At 42.3% G+C, this 21,191-nt stretch overlaps 1 protein-coding gene across 1 annotated transcript in view; it reads right to left on the minus strand.

Annotated features, from left to right (window-relative positions):
• The window catches only part of IGSF22 (immunoglobulin superfamily member 22), a 201,510-nt gene that overhangs the window by 29,900 nt on the left and 150,419 nt on the right, over positions 1-21,191 (minus strand). Inside the window, 13 exon segments of the mRNA XM_030560544.1 lie at positions 578-719; positions 1,367-1,491; positions 3,447-3,731; positions 6,665-6,937; positions 8,393-8,555; positions 9,462-9,575; positions 10,508-10,685; positions 11,186-11,225; positions 12,708-12,807; positions 13,863-13,999; positions 16,123-16,254; positions 16,906-17,058; positions 19,016-19,022. Coding sequence (XP_030416404.1) covers positions 578-719; positions 1,367-1,491; positions 3,447-3,731; positions 6,665-6,937; positions 8,393-8,555; positions 9,462-9,575; positions 10,508-10,685; positions 11,186-11,225; positions 12,708-12,807; positions 13,863-13,999; positions 16,123-16,254; positions 16,906-17,058; positions 19,016-19,022 — 1,849 coding nt within the window.

Consider the following 21,191-nt stretch of genomic DNA (forward strand, 5'->3'; position numbering starts at 1 on the left):
GAACAAAAAAAGGTCACCATCTGTAACCCCACCCATTGCTCAATGTGGGTTTTTATTAAACAGTTCAGTTACATTTTTTTAAATCTGGAATGTTCACGTTAATAGCTAGTTTGTGATAAACTCTGCCTGATGTCTCAGTAACAATCACCAGGAGGAGCCTCCCTCATTTAGAGGACAGAGGCAGGCTGACTGCTGTGCTAAAAGTGAAGGGAGTTTGATGAGTTCAATTAGCGCCATCTGTCTGCCAAGAGTTAAGCAAAAAAAATTTTCTTACTAGAAGATTTTTCTTCTTGTTCCTACAGAAGCAATACTCAAAAAATGGTTCAGGCCACATTTTTCAAATTGTAATGCTTAAAGATAGGCCCTCTGAATCTAGCCACTTAAAATGATTTCCTGATTTACTACCATTAAAGTGTGAGCAAATGCCCTTTTGTGTATATCAAGAAATGGGGTTTTGCACACATAAATGGATGAGCCTGCAAACGTGGCAGGCCCCAGGAAGGAGGCCTGTTAGAAATTTGATCCGACACCTGCAAGTGATTGATTGGTGAGTAGCGTTAAGTAAAGGAAGTAGTACCTGCAATGGCAACGGTGGCCTCACTTTCTGCCCCCTTGGCTCTGAATGTGTACTTCCCTTCATGTTCCTCTCCCATTTTGTCAATGATCAATTTGTGGACAGCTCCCTGCTTGACTATCTGGATCCCTGTCATATCCGTGATCTGAAAGGAAGATTAAGGCAGCTTACAAAAGATCTGATCAGAGATTCTTGACTATAAGGGCCTGATTAGAACAAGGGACAAAGAGTCAGGAATCCTGGCTTGTATGTTTGTAAAATGCGTTGTGATTCTTGGCTGAAAAGAATGTCAGTGTAGAGTGTTACGTGTTCACTGTGAGGATCTGAATAATCGGTGCTTCTCATTGGAGGAGCCACTCTGCCCATGAAATCTGACTGGGGCAGCACCTTGGTGTCGGGTGGATACATTGCCAAATTTGCTGATGACCTGGGGGGAGGGAGACCTGCTGATCCTGTGGGGAAGGATGTGATTCAGTGAGAAAGAGGAAGAGGCTGAGAAGGTTGGTTACAAGATGTGGGAAGGGAGTGATCCAATGACTTGTAGGGTGCTTGGCAGAGGAAGATAGTTGATAAACACACAAAGGGTGGGTGCCAACCTAAAGGGCTTCAAAACATAAAGAAGACTGAGGTTCCATTTGAGTTGGGAAGACTTAAACCAGTTTGTTCATCCTTATTCTAGGTTCCTTTCCAAGTTAGCAACACTGGGCCAATTCCTGCAGTCCTAACTCAGGCAAAAACCACACCAAGTTTTTCCAGCCCTTCATTTTTCTAATTACAATGTAAACTTTTTACCTCTTTTCCGTCCTTCAGCCAAACTCCCTCTACCTTCTCATCATTGAGGACAACGCAGAGCTCTGCTGGGTTCCCAGTCGGAGCCTGAACATCAGACATGCCGCTCTTGACTGTAGCGAATCTCTCTGAAAAAAAAATCCCAGGGAGAGTAAGGAATAAGTGAATAAGGACAATGAGTAAAAACAACTTTGGTTCACCGAGCGCTTCTGCACCAAAGCACAGAATTAGCAAGGGATAAATCTCATACCATAAAAGTGTTTGTTTCAGTTCGGATAATCAACGAGACACTTATTAGGATCAAACACTGGCTCCTGTCTCTAATTGATAAGTTCAATTTTATGAATTTACCAAGCTCAAAAACAGTGGCTGTTTATGTCATTCTAACAAATGGCCTGTAGATGGCACTCATATATCACTCTGTGTTGGCCTCTTCCCTCCCCTCCCCTGAAGACAAAGAGCCAAATTCAACTTGACATGAACAGGGACATTCCACAAACCCAGGGCCAGGTTAAGGGATAGACTCTCTAGGCACATGGCGGCACAGGAATCTGAGTTTTCATTTTAAAACCATTCTTTTTATAGCCCTCATGGCTGCACAGAGATATGCTGAAAATGTGACCCGTGTGTAACCCATGCAGTGACCTCTGCCTGAGTCTGCAGGGAGCCTGAAACAATAGCTGTAAAACAGTGAATCGCCACATTCATTTCAAAGGGCTGTTAACTCTGAAACACCATGATCTTGGGCACGGGGTATGGTGGGGAACCCATGCCAAACTACTCTGGTAGAAGACTGCATTGCGAAGAGCTTTTGTTGCCACCCCATCTTGGCTCTGCTGAGGTGGTACTGGCAGAGTCTCCTTCCCCCTCACCCCGAGTCCTCTGTTCAGGTGGGTGTGGAAGAGTCCTCTCTTTCAGAACAGACCCCAGTTCACCTGGAGATGAGGAGCAGTGGTCTGTGGAAAGGGTGGTGTGACACCAAGGAGTGGAGTCCCTTGTCTTTGCCACCCCATGCAGGAGTGGAGCCCCAGTGCTGGGGCAGGGTCACAGTGGGGGTGGGGTCAAACCTCCCTCTCAGAGTATACCCAAGCCCCCAGCTGGCCTTGTTTAAACCTGTGTTGCATTTGGTCTCTCCATCCTTCCCGGAATTATGAACTCCGAGCTTCATCCTGAGCCTGTCCTTCCTGAAAGACAGGTCTGTGCATGGCCCCTGCCCTGCCATACCGTCTGGCTTTAAGTGAGGAAATGGGTGTTTATCCATTCATTCTGTGGGCCGGTTCTTCTAAGCTGGGCTTCTATGAGACAAACACTTTTTATGGCAGGAAGGTTGGTATAAATCAAAGTAAATTTGCCTCCACCATTAGTCACTTGAATATGGTAAAGGCTACTAGAGCTCAGAAAGTGGCTCAGAAAAATCTGACTCTGGTTTAAGCTGCGGTGCTAGGTGCATGCAGCTGGGTTGTGGTGATTTTTTTCCCCTCTTTCTGGCTTTGCCTCTTTCCATTGAATTTTCTAGACGGTAGTTTATTCTACAGAACTAATAACAACATTACAATATTTGTTAATGTAACAATAATGATCATTAATATTTACACCAGTGATCTGCTGAAACTGTGGCTTATGTACTACTAGTACTAGGTGGGAGGCAATCAGACGCTGTATGGGACACTTTAAAGCATCAGGATAAGACTCCCTTATGCTCACACTGATTAAAATCACAAAGACAATACACTGAATACTTGTGAGTTTCAGATGCCCGTATGCAAGGTCTTAATTTGAGATCTACTGCTTTATGCTTATATAGCATCTTGGATCAAAGAAAAGCACTTAGCAGATAATGGTTATCTATTATCTCTGCTCTACAAATAGGGAAACAGATGCACTAGGAGGTGAAGTGATTTGCCCCATGTCAAACAGAAAGGACACTGCCGAGTGAGGAACAGAACCCACGTCACTTGATGCCAAGTCCCCTGCTGTAACCACTAGACAACACAGCATCTCTGTAATGTAGAACAGTGCAGCACGATTAAAAGTTTGTTTCTTTTCTCAATTCAAACCACTCTCTTGACCTAGTTGCCCTTACCTTCCACAGTTACACTAGAAGTGCTGCAGTACTCCGTTGGGTCATTATCTTGCATAGCAACCACTGTGTACTCTCCTGAGTCACTCAGCTCAGCATCGTCAATGATCAGCTCTGCCCTCTTCCCTTCATGTGTCATGCTGTATTTGTCAGACCTCTCAATCACCCTCCCATCCTTCATCCACTTCAGCGTAACATCTTTAGAGGTCAGCTCGCACTCCAGGCAAGCTTTCCCCTTCTCCTTGACTCGGACATTCTTCAGGTTGCTGACAAATTTAATTGGAATTCCTTGAGAAAGAGGGAGGGTAAAGAGATCAGCAGTATGAAATTTCATATTTGGGGAATAATCTTAGAAATCAAGGCTAGAGAGGGTCTGTTAGCATCACCTAAGCAGGGTATTAATATGTTGCTGTGGGGGAGAGAGGTCCCAAGCTTGGAACTTTAATTCCAAGATGGCTGCCATTTCTGTAGGTGACATATTTTCCCTGATGAGCATGCACTGCTGTCTGAGCAAAACCTTGGTGCCTCATGTAATAGTAAGAAAGGGAAAAAAAGTGATCCGGGTAATTATAGGCCTGTTAGCTTGACGTCTGTAGTATGTAAGGTCTTGGAAAAAATTTTAAGGGAGAGAGTAGTTAAGGACATAGAGGTCAATGGTAATTGGGACGAATTGCAACACGGATTTAGTAAAGGTAGATCGTGTCAAACCAATCTGATCTCCTTCTTTGAGAAGATGACGGATTACTTAGATAAAGGAAATGCGGTAGATATAATTTACCTAGATTTCAGTAAGGCGTTCGACACGGTTCCGCACGGGGAACTGTTAGTCAAATTGGAAAAGATGGGAATGAATATGAAAGTTGTAAGGTGGATAAGGAACTGGTTAAAGGGGAGACTCCAGAGGGTCGTATTGAAAGGTGAACTGTCAGACTGGAAGGAGGTCACTAGTAGAGTCCCTCAAGGATCGGTTTTGGGACCGATCTTATTTAACCTTTTTATTACTGACCTTGGCACAAAGAGCGGGAATGTGCTAATAAAGTTTGCGGATGACACGAAGCTGGGGGGTATTGCTAATACAGAGAAGGACAGGGATACTATTCAGGAAGATCTGAACCACCTTGTAAACTGGAGTAATAGAAATAGGATGAAATACAATAGTGAAAAGTGCAAGGTTATGCATTTAGGAATTAATAATAAGAATTTTGGATATACGTTGGGGGCGCATCAGTTGGAAGCGACGGAGGAGGAGAAGGACCTTGGGGTACTGGTTGATAGCAGGATGACTATGAGTCGCCAATGTGATACGGCTGTTAAAAAAGCAAATGCGATTTTGGGATGCATCAGGCGGGCTATTTCCTGCAAGGATAAGGAGGTGTTAGTACCGTTACACAAGGCGTTGGTGAGACCCCATCTGGAATACTGTATGCAGTTCTGGTGTCCCATGTTCAAGAAGGATGAATTCAAACTGGAACAGGTTCAGAGACGGGCTACAAGGATGATCCGAGGAATGGAAAAATTGCCTTATGAAAGGAGACTCAAAGAGCTTGGCTTGTTTAGCCTGGCCAAAAGAAGGCTGCGGGGGGATATGCTTGCTCTATATAAATATATCAGGGGGGTTAACGTTAGGGAGGGAGAGGAATTATTTAAGTTTAGTACTAATGTAAGCACGAGGACGAATGGGTATAAACTGGATATTAGGAAGTTTAGACTTGAAATTAGACGAATGTTTCTAACCATTAGGGGAGTGAAGTTCTGGAACAGCCTTCCGAGGGAAGTAGTGGGGGCAAAAGACTTTCCTGGCTTTAAGACAAAGCTTGATAAGTATATGGAGGGGATGTTATGATAGGATCGTTAATTTGGGCAATTGATCTTGGATTACCACCAGATAGGTCTGCTCAGTGGTCTGCGGGGAGTTGTTGGATAGAATGGGAACTGAGTTACTGCAGAGAATTCCTTCTTGGGTGCTGGCTGGTGACTCTTGCCCACATGCTCAGGGTTTAGCTGATCGCCATATTTGGGGTCGGGAAGGAATTTTCCTCCAGGGCGGATTGGCAGGGGCCCTGGAGGTTTTTCGCCTTCCCCTGCAGCGTGGGGCACGGGTCGCTTGCTGGTGGTTTCTCTGCAGCTTGAGGTCTTCAAACCAATTTTGAGGATTTCAATAACTCGGTCCTCAGATAGGGGTTGTTATAAAATTGGATGGGTGGGGTTCTGTGGCCTGCCTTGTGCAGGAGGTCAGACTAGATGATCAGATTGGTCCCTTCTGACCTATGAGTCTATGAGTCTATGAGTCTTTGGGTGGAGACCTAAACGGAAACGTGAGAGGCCAGCTCCTATTCCTTAAATCTATAGTTCCACCGAAAAGGACTTGATTAGTTGTTTGCAACCAGTCTTCTTCAAATACCTCCAAACCAATGATGCTGATTCTATTTGAAGCCCCTTGGTAATGACTGCAAAGAATTCTGGGACACATCTGAGAAGGGTAGGTTGAAAACCTTTCCTGAGGGCACGGAGTAGCATGGACAGGAATCACAGAGAGATTGGGAGGGTAAAGTACTGGGGCCACATGAGTAGGGTGATGGAGATAGCTCTTTCACCAAAAACAATATTAGAAAGGAATCCAAGGTATTGTAGTGTTGGTTACGGTTATCACAATACTGGTGATAGCACTGATCTTACATTTGCACAAGATCCCTGAAGAGCTTTGCAGCCTTAAACTGATGCAAAGCATACACAGGGGATCATCTCTTCTGTTGAAATGCAGCAGATTCTGAGTGGAATACATGTTTTTTTTCTTTGCTCCATTTTGATTGATCTCTATTTTCATGTAATCAATAAGTCTTATTGTGCTTTTGATGATAAACTCCTACCTTTCCCATCAAATTTCCCTGTGCATTTGCCCTCTGTGTTTTAAATCAGATTAGTTTGACAATGATAAAGAGCTAAATGTCCATGAGGTAGGGACTGTGCCTTCTGAACCTATGTTAGTACTAATGAGAGGTTTCTTCTAAAATTCCCTACAGTCTATGGAACCCACAACAGAAGCATATGGTCTTTGTCCTCTTCAATAACTGATCCACAAAAGCACTTGATGAGTCTGCTACTACTTTCAGCTAATGGAGTTGGTGGTGCTTTTTATCTCCGTAGGTCCCCCATTCAAATGCTGCTGTGAAGGGTTTGATTACATACATGCTGGTCAGGCATGCCATCCCTGCATCACTTACGTTCAATGAAGAGTGGTGCTTTCTGCACCAGATCCCCAACCTGGGCGCTAAACTCTCCAATGTCACTGGGCCGAACATCCTTAATTTTCAATGTGTGGGTTAATCCATCGTCAGATGTGATGATCTCATATTTGTCATCCCGCTTCAGCTCCTTCCCATTGAACTTCCAGGTGAAATTGGGCACTTTTTTGGACAGGCGGATTTCAAACACTGCTGTCTGCCTTTCTGTCACTTTCAATGGCTTCAGTTCTGCCAGGAACTTTAGGGGCTCATCTGTTAAGATGTTGACAGACAAACAGTCATGCTAACAGTTTAAATTTGTTCCTAAATGTAGGAGGTTTTCCTACACTGTGTTCGGCCAGATCCTCAGCTGGGGTAAATCAACATAGCTCCATTGAAGTCAATAGAGCTACATTGATTTGCATCACCTAAGAACTAGGCCCTACCATTTTGATTTCTTTTGCATGGAGACAACAGGGACAAATCCATCCTTAATATAAGCTGGCACATCTCTTATAACTTCACAGAGACCTGCGTCCACTTATGCTATGGCTGATAATGGTCCCTGGGACTTAATAAAAGTTGAAAATTTTCCTACAAAGCTGATCACCAGTGCACACACTGCTTCTTATTCCAGTTCTTCTGCCTTACTCCTATTCTTTTTCTCCCCTTTATTCTAGTCACTGTAAAGCAAACGACCTCAGGTCAGCACAGCCGAGATCCAGAAATCTTCCTGGAGTTTCATCTGGAGCCATCTGCCATGCAGAGAGATGGCAGTCAGGTCAGACACTCCTGAGGCTGCTGTATCAGAAACAGAGCAGTTTATGATCACTTTGTGGCCTAAGGGGAGGAGTTTGTCACCCTACTGGATACTCTGTGTCAAATCCATCTACTTGCATTTGCCACATAGTGTAATATTTTACTTTCATGAATAAAGAATGAGAACTGACAGCACCAGGAGGACCTTATTCTTCCTGTGGTCCCCTTGAAAACAAGTAGCAAAATAAGATCCTTCCCACTGCAAATAACAGTAGCAGAACATGTCCCCAGGAGATGGGCCAGCTACAACAGAAAGAGTTGGAAGATAAGGGGAGTAACAGGAGTACTGTGGGTAAGGAAGGCGACAGTCTTATCCTGATGATTTGAGCTGTAATTTAAGGCAGCTTTGTTGCTGTATGCAAAATGGACAGGATCAATGATTTCCTGAGAAACTGCAACCACACACTTGTCCTGTAACAGCAAGGACTAACAATGGAGAAAGGTTTTCCATCTTCTCTGGGCATGTACATTCCCCTTCATTCCCGGTGACTTTGTGTAAGCACGGTTCACTTCCATTAAAAGGACACTGCCAAGGTGTAAATGATGAAAAACATCTTTCCCTCTTACACTCTGCTGACTCATATCCCAGCCAACCCCATTGACGTCAGTGGGGAATTTGGCCTATTGTGTATAATAACCGAGCTTCATGCTGAAATTTACCATCTCAGACGTACATCCCTTGATCGTATGTGTACAGTGGTTATTGTGAGGTTGATCATGCCATGTACAGTAGTGGGTTTCTGTTTCAGGATAGAAAGACCAGTGAGTCATGGATGTTGCAGATAGATATAAGAAAAGATATATAGATTCCAGTTTGACTCACCAACCTTGACAGTGTCCTTTTAAGTACGTAATCTTCAGTTTCATCATGACATACGCACTATCATGCATTTAAAAATAAAAGATTACCTATCACTTTCAGTTGTGCTGAGAGTTTCTTGTCAGCTACAATTAGACTGTAGGTGCCCCAGTCTTTTTCATTCACGTTTAAGATGTACAGCATATACTTTGTACCCATCTGCTTTATTTCATATTTTCCTAGGCAGTACTGCATACGCAAGGGATCATTACCCTGAAAAGGAGAACAGTGACATCTTTGACAATACGGCACCTTTGAAAGGCTCTTCCAAGAGGCACAGGTGCATGTGGAATATGTACAATACCACGTTTAAGAGGCTTGTCCAGCAGCTGAGCCAGCAATGGGCCTGCACTGTAAAAAACCTTACAATAATAGTCCTCAATCTACGTGCCCACTGGCTAGTTTCAGATAGAAATCAGTGATCAGCAATGATGCTTTGCCCAGGCAGGCCAGCCTTTCAGAGGCTGTAATAGGCTACTAGAAAAATACATTATGTAGTGCTGAGAGGGGTAATTATTGTGACCGAGAACATGGCATCTTTAACTCACAGTAACTCAGGGCTATATTCTGGTGTTCTTATTCCCATTGTATCTGACTTCGTAAATTGTCTCACTGAAATCAGTGCACTGACTTGCGATGTAAAGTACCATTCAATGAGAGAAAGGACACCAGAATCTGGCCCTTCATTTTTGCTTAGTCCTTAGTTGGCACTGACTTCGCTGTGGTTTTGTGCGGACTGTGTAAAACATCAGGAGTTAGTTGGCCTATCATGATTGCAGGCAAAATAAATGGAGGGTCAGCAGTTGGAGGGATTTCTAAAAATTGAAAAGAAAAGAAACCAAGATAGGGGAATCTGTGCTAGAGAGATTCTTTACCAAAGATGTAGCACTCCAGTGTCTTTACCTAAAGCAAAAGGAAGGAGTAGGACTAGTTGTACACCCCTCAAACAGACCCTGTCAGACAGGACACTGAATAATACAGAGCATTTTTACCACCTTTCCCCACCCACAAGTGAACGTGTAGCTAGAATAGCTAAGCCCTCAGTTAAGTAACACTGGCAGATTGAATCTCAGTACCTCCACCTATGTTAGTCAAACCAAAGGAAATATGGGAGGTTACCTTATACCATGTCATCTTAGTATTGGGGTCCCTCAGTTCCAGAATGGTGTCAAATATAGCTGTGGAATCCACTTTAGCTGAGACATCTTCAAGAGGTTTTAGAACTTTGACTGCCTGCAAGATCAGTGTATGAAGAAATATAACAGAAATCTGTATTACTTCCCACAACTCAAAGTGGACTAGATCTTTGTTCCCATTACTAATAGATTTTTTTACTATTATTTTTATTTTGTATTAGTTCTTGAAATTTGTGATAATCAAAAAGCAACAGTTTCCATCTTCTGGACATCTGGTACTGTTTTTTGTGCATGTAGAGAGCAAGAATGACCTTGGGATTAAGGCACTTGAATAGGAACACAGCAGAGCTAGGTTCAATTCCTGGCTCTGCCACAGACTCCTTGTATGATCTTGGGCATGTCATTTAATTTTTCTGTGTGTCAGCTCTCCATCTGCAAATGGGATGTTAATATTTCCCTTGGCTCCCTTCTCTATTTGGATGGTAATGCTTTAGAGCAAGTTCTGTCTATGTTTTACAGCACCTAGCACAATAGGGCCCTGATCTTGGATAAAATCTCAAGGTGCTGTCATAATACAGATAATAAACAATAGTATGGAAAGCTTCTGGCTGAGCAAGTGGAGTCTTTTGTTACAATGAAAATTCTTCTTACAGCATTCATTATTTTCTAAGGGGCTGAAGGCACATTCCCCTCACTGAATTTCAGTGGGATTTGGACACCTAATAACTTTATGCCCCTTTGAAAATCCAAGCCAGAGGACCAGATTCAAAACTTGGATGTGGATCCAGTTTTAGATTTTGAACTGCCCTCTCCCTGCTAATTTGTTTGGATTTGGATTTTCTTCCAGGCCCATCTCTAATGAAATCCTTTTCTCCTTGGTTTACAGCTGACTCTCTGTAAAGTGTTTAGCAATGCTGCCTCTGAAGGCCATTACTGTAGTGTGGTTTATGCGTAGGAGTGTTGTTCATTAGAGACACAAAAATAGAAATGTATGTTCAAGGTGTTCTGAAAGCTGACGGCATTACTAACCTCAACCTCCACTTTCTTCTTCATCTCCTTTAGCTTCTTAAGGAGCCCACGGAAGTCGGTGAAGCCGTATTCCATGCAGACCTTCTCAAAGTCCTTTTTCGGCACTTTGGAGAGTATTTCAAGCATTTCCTTCTCATCAGTCACCTTCTTCGCTTTCTTCTTTGGAGCAGGAGGGCCCCTGTGCATAGACCCCATATAATTCAGGGTGTATTTCAAAGTGATGAAAGCTTCTCTCACCTCTACAGCTTTGGATGTAACAAGGCTCCTGCCTGTGGAAGCTGTAGGGCCAGACTTCCTATTGGTAGGATTCCAAACAAGAATGGGGCTCCCCGCTTGTGGGATAAAGGGGCAGGAAATTAGTCTCCTCTACTGCTGGAAGGAGGGAGGGGAGAATTCCCTGGCACCGCTGTCATAGAATCTGCTGGGAGTTGCCTTCTCCTCTAGTGCTGAGACCAGAGGGCAAAAGCGGGCTGACCTGTGAGTTACTGACTCTGAACATGGCAGTCCCAAAGCCGGGAGCCATGAGCAGTTCCCTGCACTGCTTGTACTGTTGTTCTGCTCTGTAAAGTGGCTCTGTAGAAACAGCCTAGTGTCTCTCAGCACCCACTCAGCTTTTTGAAATATAGAAATAAAAATAAAGAACTAATACATAAATCCCCCAGAGATAAAACTCCTCACCTTTTTTTAAGCATTTTTTTGAAATCCAATTTTTCTTGACCTGAAAAAAAATTAGAAAATCCCAAAGCAAACAACTGTATTCAGTCAGCTGAAGCATAATAATAAACAACAACAAAAATAACACCATGAGGGATTCCTTGGCTTTGATGCCCTGCAGCAAGTCTCAAAAGCTGCTGGACAGGCCTAAGACATGAAAACGCCATGCAGGGAGATCTGAGCACCATCCCAAACCTGTTCTACAGAGCAGTGCTTGACAGCAGCTGTCTACAAGTATGCAGTATGAGGCACGGAATGGGCTGTCGATACGTAACTAGGTGGATCCACTGGTCAAACTGTGTAGTGGAGGGGAAATGCTGTTGCTCCTCTGAGGGTATGACCGTACAGCCTTTTCTGAGGTAAGATGCTCCGTGGAAGTTACAGCTTTGTGTGAAATGCTTGGTTCCTAGTAGTGCCAGCTGTGTGTGCTTTGTCAGGGCTCTGGGGCTACTACATCTCCTCGCTGCGTCTTGACAAGCCAACATAAGAATAAAATGGAGCTAACCAAAAGCCCCGTGTCACTCTTACCCTTGGGGAAGGGAAGGACTGAGACAAGGAGAGTGCTGAACTCATTGCCAAACCCAGAACTCCCATATGGCAGTGCAAGATGTTTGCCATGCAAATGTTGGCCTTTCACAGGTATATGTCAGTAAGCATCACTTTCCCACCACCCGAAAATGATGGGAAAATTCTCATCGTTAATAATCAAAATGAACAAAATGACAAGTGTGTCTACAGAAAGTCTAACAAGGGTCCCAGTGCAGTGCACAGGAACACACCAGAGGTGAAGTGGAGGAGTTTAAAGGTGCACCTGATGGCCCAACTGGACAGTAGATATGTTGGGATCCGCCTGCTTTTTAGTGCTTGAGGTGAAATTTCCTCCAGTTCAGAGACCCCCACAAGTCCTCTGCACCACCTCAAACCTTCTTAGACCTTGTGTGAACCCTCTGTGTGGGGTGAATCTCACTCCTGCTCTGAGAGGAAGGATGGCCCTGTGGTTAGAATACTATCTGCAAGCTCAAGAGAACCAATTTCAGTTTCTTGTTTCACTACAGACTTCCTGTGTGACCTTGGGCAGGTTACTTAGTCTCTGTGTGCCTCAGTTAATAGCATTTCCCTACCTCTTTTGGATATTGTGGGGATAAATGCATCATAGATTGTGAGGCACTCAGACAATATGGTAACGGGGCAGCAGGGAGATAAGTATCACAGATAGAAATTAGATAGCAAGAAAGCTGTGAAATATTAAAATGTCAAATATCCTGATTTGATTGCTAAATCTCGACTACTACAGTCATTACATCTTGCAGAAATAAAAAGTAGTACGCCAGGGTAGTTTTTTCCTCACCTGGTAGTGAAAACTCACTTGTAAGTAAGCATTAGCATCATTCACTGACATTCCTAAAAGGAGCTAATTGGATCCTTCCAAATCTCATTTTTAATTGATTAGTCTAGTTATTAATCAAGCTGGACTCCAGGCACTTACTTTCAGTCACAATCAAGGACACAGTGTAGATAATATCAGCATGGTCATTGGAAACAATGCACTTGTAGTTATCAGCATCATCCGCGGTGAGGGATTCCAGCTGGAAGAAGAAACATTTTCGTCCTCTTTGTCCATGTGTTAGTGGCTCAAATGTATTCAAGTGGACTCAGGAATTCCATTATGTATTTATTTTTAAACCCTATTTTTCCACGAGTTTATGAAATCATCTGTTGACAATAGAAACCCTTGAGGGAGAACCTTGGAGCCCAATCCTGCAACCCCCTATTCAAGCGATTACGGAAATTAAGGTCAAGCACTAGTGACCTGATCCAAAACCTGCTGAAGTCAGTGGAGCTTAGGTGCCTAATAACCTTTAAGAATCTGGGGCAGGGAGTCTTTAAATTTACTATAATAAGCTTTGGATCAGGTCCTATATTTAGAGATTCTTGCCCTGAAATGGGATATATTATCAGCAAAAATAGTTGTGTTTCTTCCCTGGTCTGTCCTTTAGGCTGGCCCTTTGCGCAGAGATGAATGTAACCCAAACCATGCATGGACAGCATCCAACAAAGAACAGGACAGCTACTGGGTTTGAGGCCCATGGAATAGATGGGTTTTCACGATGGAGCTTTATGGAGGAGTACAGGGAAGGAGCTTAGGATACATCAGCTGGCAGGCTGGTGAGCATAACGGACTGCCTTGAAGATGATATGAATTAGGATAGGGTCAAGAACAGAGCTGATGGGAGAGATGCAGGAAGGTGGACATAAGGGCAGAACTTTTGTTGCAAATGACCTCAAATATGAAATAGGGCTGAAATGGGACATAAGTGGTCCACCGGCATTATTTAGTATCATCATTTCCATTACAGTAGTGCCTGGCAACCCCAATGAAAAATGACGGCCCCAGAGTGCTAGACCCAGTACAAATAAGTACCATAGAAAATGGACTGTGCTCATGATCAAGGCCCTGTGCTCAGTACAGGGCTGAATGTCATCATTTGTACATCGGAAGCAATCCCCGCAAATCCTACAGCAGCACTATGGCAAACTACAGAATCTTAGACCATTGCTGAAGAATGCTGTAGTGCTTTTTTATGGAGATAATGATAACATAATCAATTACAAGCCAAAAATAGTGAAAGACATACATTACCTTTAGCACAAACTCCTTATTGATACTATCAAAAAACATTTTTGAACCTTCTTTTATTGGTATCCCACTTTCTCTTTTCCATGTTACATTGGGCTTGGGGTTACCTTTCACTTTAGCTCGAAATACTGCTTTGTCTCCTGAAATTCAAGGAGGAGAAATATTAGAGCGAGGAATTGAAAAGGAACAACATTTATCCATTATGTAGTTACTCTACATTCACTTAAATTACTTGGGGTCATCTTAACAGTACAACCACTTTTCCTTTTTGGAAAAGGTCAGATTAATGTAATTATATTGATTCCAGTGGAGTTATACCGGCGGTTATACTGGCTCATTAAAAGTGATCTGCACTTTTAGGAAAAGGTAAAAATGGGATTGTCCCCTTTATGTGAAAGATGGGAACTGAAGACTTGAAAAGTCTTTCTTTTGGTTTTACGTTGGACATTCATATCTTGTATACTCCGCTTTTCCTGGAAAGACACTATGGATGACTGGAGAACTTATTTATTTACATGTTTATTTACAAGGGCCATGTTCTGCTGGCCATACGTAGGCAAAACTTCCCCAGATGGGAGGCTTGCCTGAGGAAGGCAGGCATGATTAATTGGCTCTCACTAAGGACTGATCTGCACCTTTGGTCAACGGGAGTTTTGCCATATACTTCAATGTGCGCAGGCCAAGGCCCTAAAAATAAATAGTTGATATATACCTGACCAAATGGATGAGTACACAGGGCAGGCATTTGCAAATGAAATCAGGCATTTGCATGCACAGTTACTAGGGCTGTCGATTAATCGCAGTTAACTCACGTGATTGAGTCAAAAAAATTAATGGTGATTAAAAAAATTAATCGCGATTAATCACAGTTTTAATCACACTGTTGAACAATAGAATACCAATTGAAATGTATAAAATATTTTGGATGTTTTTCTACATTTTCATATATATTGTATTCTGTGTTGTGACTGAAATCAAAGTGTATATTTTTTATTATAAATATTTGCACTGTAAAAATGATAAACAAAAGAAACAGTATTTTTCAATTCACCTCATACAAGTACTGTAGTCCAATCTCTGTCGTGAAAATGCAACTTACAAATGTAGATTTTTTTGTTACAAAACCAAAACAATGTAAAACTTCAGAGCCTACAAGTCCACTCAGTCCTACTTCTTTTTCAGCCAATCACTAAGACACAAACAAGTTAGTCTACATTTACAGGAGATAATGCTGACCTCTTCTTATTTACAATGTCACAGAAAGTGAGAACAGGCATTTACTAGGCACTTGTGTAGCCAGCATTGCAAGGTATTTAGGTGGCGGATATGCTAAACAGAAGTCTTAAAAGAGCAATGCTCTTATGCAGAAACTACAGAATCCAAACCACCAAAAAAGAAGAAAAAAAACAGCTTCTGATGGTGGCATCTGACTCAGATAATGAAAATGAACGTGTGTCGCTCCACACTGCTTTGCACTGTTGTTGAGCAGAACCCGTCATCAGCATGGACGCATGTCCCCTGGAATGGTGGTTGAAGCATGAAGGAACATATGAATCTTTAGTGCATCTGGTACATAAATATCTTGTGATGCCAGCTACAACAGTGCCATGCGAATGCCTGTTCTCACTTTAAGGTGACATTATAAATAAGAAGCGGGTAGTATTATCTCCTGCAAATGTAAACAAACTTGTTTGTCTGAGTGATTGGCTGAAGGAGGACTGAGTGGACTTGTAGCCTCTAAAATTTTACACTTTTATTTTTGAATGCAGGTTTTTTTGGTACATAATTCTACATTTGTAAGTTCAATTTTCATGATAAAGTGATTGCATTACAGTACTTGTATTATGTGAACTGAAAAATATTTTTTCTTTTATTTTTTGCAGTGCAAATACTTGTAATGAAAAATAAATATAACGTGAGCACTGTACACGTTGTATTCTCTGTTATAATTGAAATAAATTTATTTGAAAATGCAGAAAACATCCAAAAATATTTAAATAAACGGTATTCTATTAATGTTTAACAGTGCGATTAATCACAATTTTTAATCACGTGATTAATAGTGATTAATATCTTTAATCGTTTGACAACCCTAACAGTTACCCATTTTGTGTGTTCAACTACATGTTTTGCACATGCAATGCCCTGTTTGCATCCACATGTGCAGGTTTGGTGTGTCCATTTCAGACACCTGTTTTGAAACATTATATCATTAGTGTCCTGGTAATGAGGTGACTTTACAGTGGAATGGGGTGCTGCTTACCCTCAGGGGCTGTCAGTGGATGAGGCTTCTCCACAAATTCAGGGATGCTTTCTCCTAAAGGGATCTCAAAGGAGCGTGTCACCATGCTGAAGGACTCCACAGTGGTAGAAGATTTCCTAGAAACAACTTCCTCTATTAGAAGAAAAATATATTAGTCAGGAGGAACAGAAATGTGGCTTTTGAGGTGTTTGTTTGTTGTGAGGGAAGGCTCCCCAATGTCCATTAATTGTATTGAAAATTATTTAGATCAGCTGAAACCCTGATAGAAGGATGGCTCAGTGCACGGGGCACTAGCCTGGGGACTTGAGATCCTGCTTCACCACAGACTTTCTGTATGATTTTGGACAAGTCACTTAGTCTCTCTGAGACTTAGTTCCCCATCTGTAAAATGGTTATAATAGCAATTCCCTACATCACAAAGGTTGTTGTGAAGATAAATACATCATATATTGTGAGGCACTCATATACTATGAAAATGAGGGCTATATAAGTACCTTAGTTAGAAAACTTGCTTATCAAAAGATAAGTCCCTTGAAGAGGTTTCAATAACTGCAGTTGTCATGCACTTTGCACTGGGTTTTAGCCTCCTAAGGCCTGTTTTTTGCCTGTGATATCTAGCCTGGTCCATGGACTGATTTGGATCAACGATCTTCTTCCATGCAGTCAGAAATGCAAGCATTACAAAGAAAGACCACTCTTTATGTTAGCCAGATTTATAATCTAAAAGCCATGACAATACCCTTTGAGGTTGTATCAGCTTCCAGAGACTGAAAAGATACTTGCCTCCCACAATCTTGGTGGTCTGAGACATATGTTGCATCTGGGAGCTGGAGACTTTAATGGAGTGATGTTGCTGGACCATGGTTTCCATTTGCATGACTGTGGTTGCCATGATGAAAATATCTTTACTTCTGCACCTCTCAGTATGTGTGTGAACTTTGGTGGGGAGAAAGGGGAGACAGAATGGAATTCAGAATTAAAAAAAAAACATGCCTAGCTGATCCACTCAGACATAAAGCCTTCCAGTGCCATGTCTGCACTTGTATTTTTTCAGCAAATAAGGATCATGTTTTATGGTGGACTATCACAGAACAACAATTTCAGCACTTATTAACCCAAGAGCTAAAAAGATAAGATTTTGAAATTATGCATTTCAGAAGGCTCCAAGATGCTGCCTTTTTGATCAAAATTAGTGAATGTAAGAATGGCTATACTGGCTCAGACCAATAGTCCATCTGGTCCAGTGGCTCTCAACCAGGGGTATATGTACCCATGGGGCTACATGAACTCAGCTAGATATTTGCCTAGTTTTACGACAGGCTACATAAAAAAGCACTAGTTAAAATTTCATACAATGAGCTGTTTATATTGCTCTATGTCCTATACACTGATAGCTAAGTACAATATTTATATACTTATATATTGAAAGTATATTTCAGTTGATTTATTTTATAATTATATGGTAAAAATGAGAAAGTAAGCAATTTTTCAGAAATAGCATGCTGTGACACTTTTGTATTTTTGTATTTGATTTTGTAAGCAAGCAGATTTTAAGAGAGGTGAAACTTGAGGTACACAAGACAAATCAGACTCCTGAAAGGGGTACAGTAGTCTGGAAAGATTGAGAGCCACTGATCTAGCCCAATATCCTGTTTCTGACAGTGGCCAGTGCCAGATGCCAGGGATTTGGAACAATCAAATTTTTGAATTGCTCCAGTCCGGCTCCGCTCCAGCTCCGGGCAAAAATCTACTGGTTCGCTCCAGCTCCGGGCTCCGCTCCAAAGCCCTGCCAGATGCTTCAGTGGGAATGAACAAAACAGGGCAATTTTGAGTGATCCATCCCCTGTTGTTCAATCCCACCTTCTGGTAGTTGGAGGTTTAGGGACACCCAGAACCTGGGGTTGCATCTCTGACCATGTTAGCTAACAGCCATTGACAGACCTATCCTCCATGAATTTATTTAATTCTTTTTTTAACCTACATATACATTTGGTCTTCACAGCATCCTATGGAAACAAATTCCACAGGATGACCGTGAGTTGTTCCTTTCATTTGTTTTAAACCTGCTGCCTATTAATTTCATCAAGTGACCCCCAGGTACTTGTGTTATGTGAATGGGTAAATACAATTTCTTTATTCACTTTCTTCATATCATTCATAATTTTAGAGTCCTCTATCATCTCTCTCCTTATTCATCTCTTTTCTAAATTGAACAGTCCGAGTTTTTTCATCTCTCCTCAGACAAAAACTCTTCTACACCCTTCACCATTTTCATTGCCCTTCTCTGCACCTTTTCCATTTCTAATATATCCTCATTGAGTTGTGGCTATCATAACTGCACACAGCATTCGAGGTGTAGATATACAATGGATGTATATAGTGGCATGATAATTTCTGTCCTATCATCTCTCCCTTTTCTAATGGTTTCTCACATTCTGTTAGCTTTTTTGACTGCTGCTGCACATTGAGAGGATGTTTTCAGAGAACTATCCAGGAATCCTCCAAGATTTCTTTCTTGAGTGGTAACAGCTAATTTAGACCTCATCATTTTCTATTTAAATTTGGGATTATGTTTTCCAATATGAATTACTTTGCACTTATCAACACTGAATTTCTCCTGCCATTTTGTTGCCCATCACCCAGTTTAGTGAGATCCCTTTGTAATTCTTCACCGTTGGCTTTGGACTTAACTATCTTGAGTAACTTAGTATCATCACCTGCAAATTTTCTACCTTACTGTATCCCTTTTTCCAGATTATTTATAAATATGTTGAATAGTACAGTACAGGTCCATGGGGGACCCCGCTATTTACCTCTTTCCATTGTGAAAACTGACTATTTATTCCTGCTCTTTGTTTCCATCCGTTAACCAGTTACTGATCCATGAGAGGACCTTCTCTCTTATCCCACAACTGCTTAGTTTGCTAAAGACGTTTTGGTGAGGGATCTTGTCAAAGGCTTCCTAAAAGATATTAACTGGATCACCCTTGTCCACATGCTTGTTGATATCCTCAAAGAATATTAATAGATTGGCGAGGCATGTTTTCCCTTGATAAAAGCCCTGTTGACTCTTCCCCAACATATTGAGCTTATGAGTGTGATAATTATGTATTTTCTTATAGTTACAACCAATTTCCCTGGTACTGAAGTTAGACTTATTGGTCTTTAATTGCCAGGATCACCTCTGGAGCCTTTTTTAAAAATAGGCACTATATGATCTACCCTCCAGCCAGCTGGTACAGAGACTGATTTAAGCAATAGGCTACATATCACAGTTAGTAGTTTGGCAATTTCATATCTGAGTTCCTTCACAGCTCTTGGGTGAATACCATCTGGTCCTGGTGACTTATTACTGTTTAATTTATCAGTTTGTTCCCAAACCTCCTCTACTGATATCTCAGTCTGGGACAGTTCCTCAGAATTTGTCACCTAAAAAGAAGGGCTCAGGTGTGGGGCCCTCTGTCACATCCTCTGCAGTAAAGACTGATGTAAAAAATTAATTTAGCTTCTCCACAACAGCCTTGTTCTTGAGTGCTCTTTTAGCACCTTGATTGTCCAGTGGCCCCACTGACTCTTTGGCAGGCTTCCTGCTTCTGATATATTTACTTTTTTCTTGTTGTTAGTTTTTAATGTCTTTAGCCAGCTGCTCTTCAAATTCCTTCTTGGTCTGACTTCTCATACTTATACACATGACCTGCCAGAGCTTGTGCCCTTCTCTGTTCCCCTCACTGAGTGCTTTTAGCTATTTATTGTTTGACGACTGGCTCTCAACTGGTGTAAACCAGCGTAATTGCTGTTTTCAGCTAGATCGACCTACACCAGCTGAGGAGCTGGCTGTGCCCATAAAATATTCTGCACTGCATCAGCTCTGATCATTTATTAAAAGGTTTTAGGGTGAGTCCCTGCAACCTTCACTCATGTACCTAGCACTTACTAACCGGAGTCTTCTCACTGAAGCCCACTCACTGAAACAAAGACAGTTCAGTGTAATTAGACACTTATGCCCTCATTTTACACCATGAAAGTCAATAGGAGCTTTGCCACTGATGTGCACGGGAGCGGGAGCAGGAGCAGATCCCTGATGCCCATTCATTCAATTTTACTCAGAGTTTTTTAACCCACTAATTTTAAAGAGTGAATCAGAGAAGGAGGGACAGAAATTCCCTAAGCAAGGCCCAGAGCAGAAAGTTTGACTCTGGGTGCATCCCACAGCCTGCAGCAGGGGACAGGCAGGTCCATATGCCTTAGGTAGAGCTGCAGGAAGCAGTGTGTCTCAGGCAGGCACCTCACCTCTGAAAGGAGCATGTCAGAAGCATACCCACTGTGCTACCCTGGAACAGTGTGCAGTATTCACTTCTTCCTCAGCAGGGCCGGGGGAGGAGGCCAAACCCTCTTTCTGCTCCTACTAGCTATACTCATACCAACAGCAGTGTTAGAACCCAGTAACCCTTGCACTAGTGCAATCACAATGGGTATTGGTCATGCCCATCCAGTGCACTGTAGGAGTGGAAAGGATGCTTGACTCTCCTTCTGCTTGCTCAAAGACTGGGTACCGTTAACTCCTTAACGTTTTGTTTCCCTAGTGTTAAAAGTCCTCTTTGGCAACTGATATACAACAAAGACTAGAACATAGATCCATGAGTCCCTGACACACGCTTGTGGCATTAAAGAATCATGTCAGAGCAGAGAACCGTCATCTGGAACCTGATCTCCTCTCACCCAGCTTTCCTGGAACAAGGACCTGGTCTGATGTGGGTTGAGATTATGTGTTACACCTCCAGGGGATGCAGGGCAGAAGGCAAAATCCATGGGGAAGGGGAACTTTAAGCCACCTTTATGACTGTGTGTGACCAGAGGACAGGCTTATTGGTGATGTCGCCTAGTGATGAGGTCATTGGGCTCTCAATTTCCCCTTGGTCGCTGATGCTGCCTCTAAGCAACTAGTTGTGACCGAAGGCCAGTCTTATCGGTGGCATCGCCTAGTGGTTATGTTATTGGGCACTCAAATTTCCTCCTCTCAGTCTTTGATGCCACCTGACAGCAACTCATCTAGCAGTGGGTGTGGCAAC

This window comes from Gopherus evgoodei, chromosome 4 (assembly GCF_007399415.2).
Source record: "Gopherus evgoodei ecotype Sinaloan lineage chromosome 4, rGopEvg1_v1.p, whole genome shotgun sequence".
Classification (NCBI taxonomy): domain Eukaryota; kingdom Metazoa; phylum Chordata; order Testudines; family Testudinidae; genus Gopherus; species Gopherus evgoodei.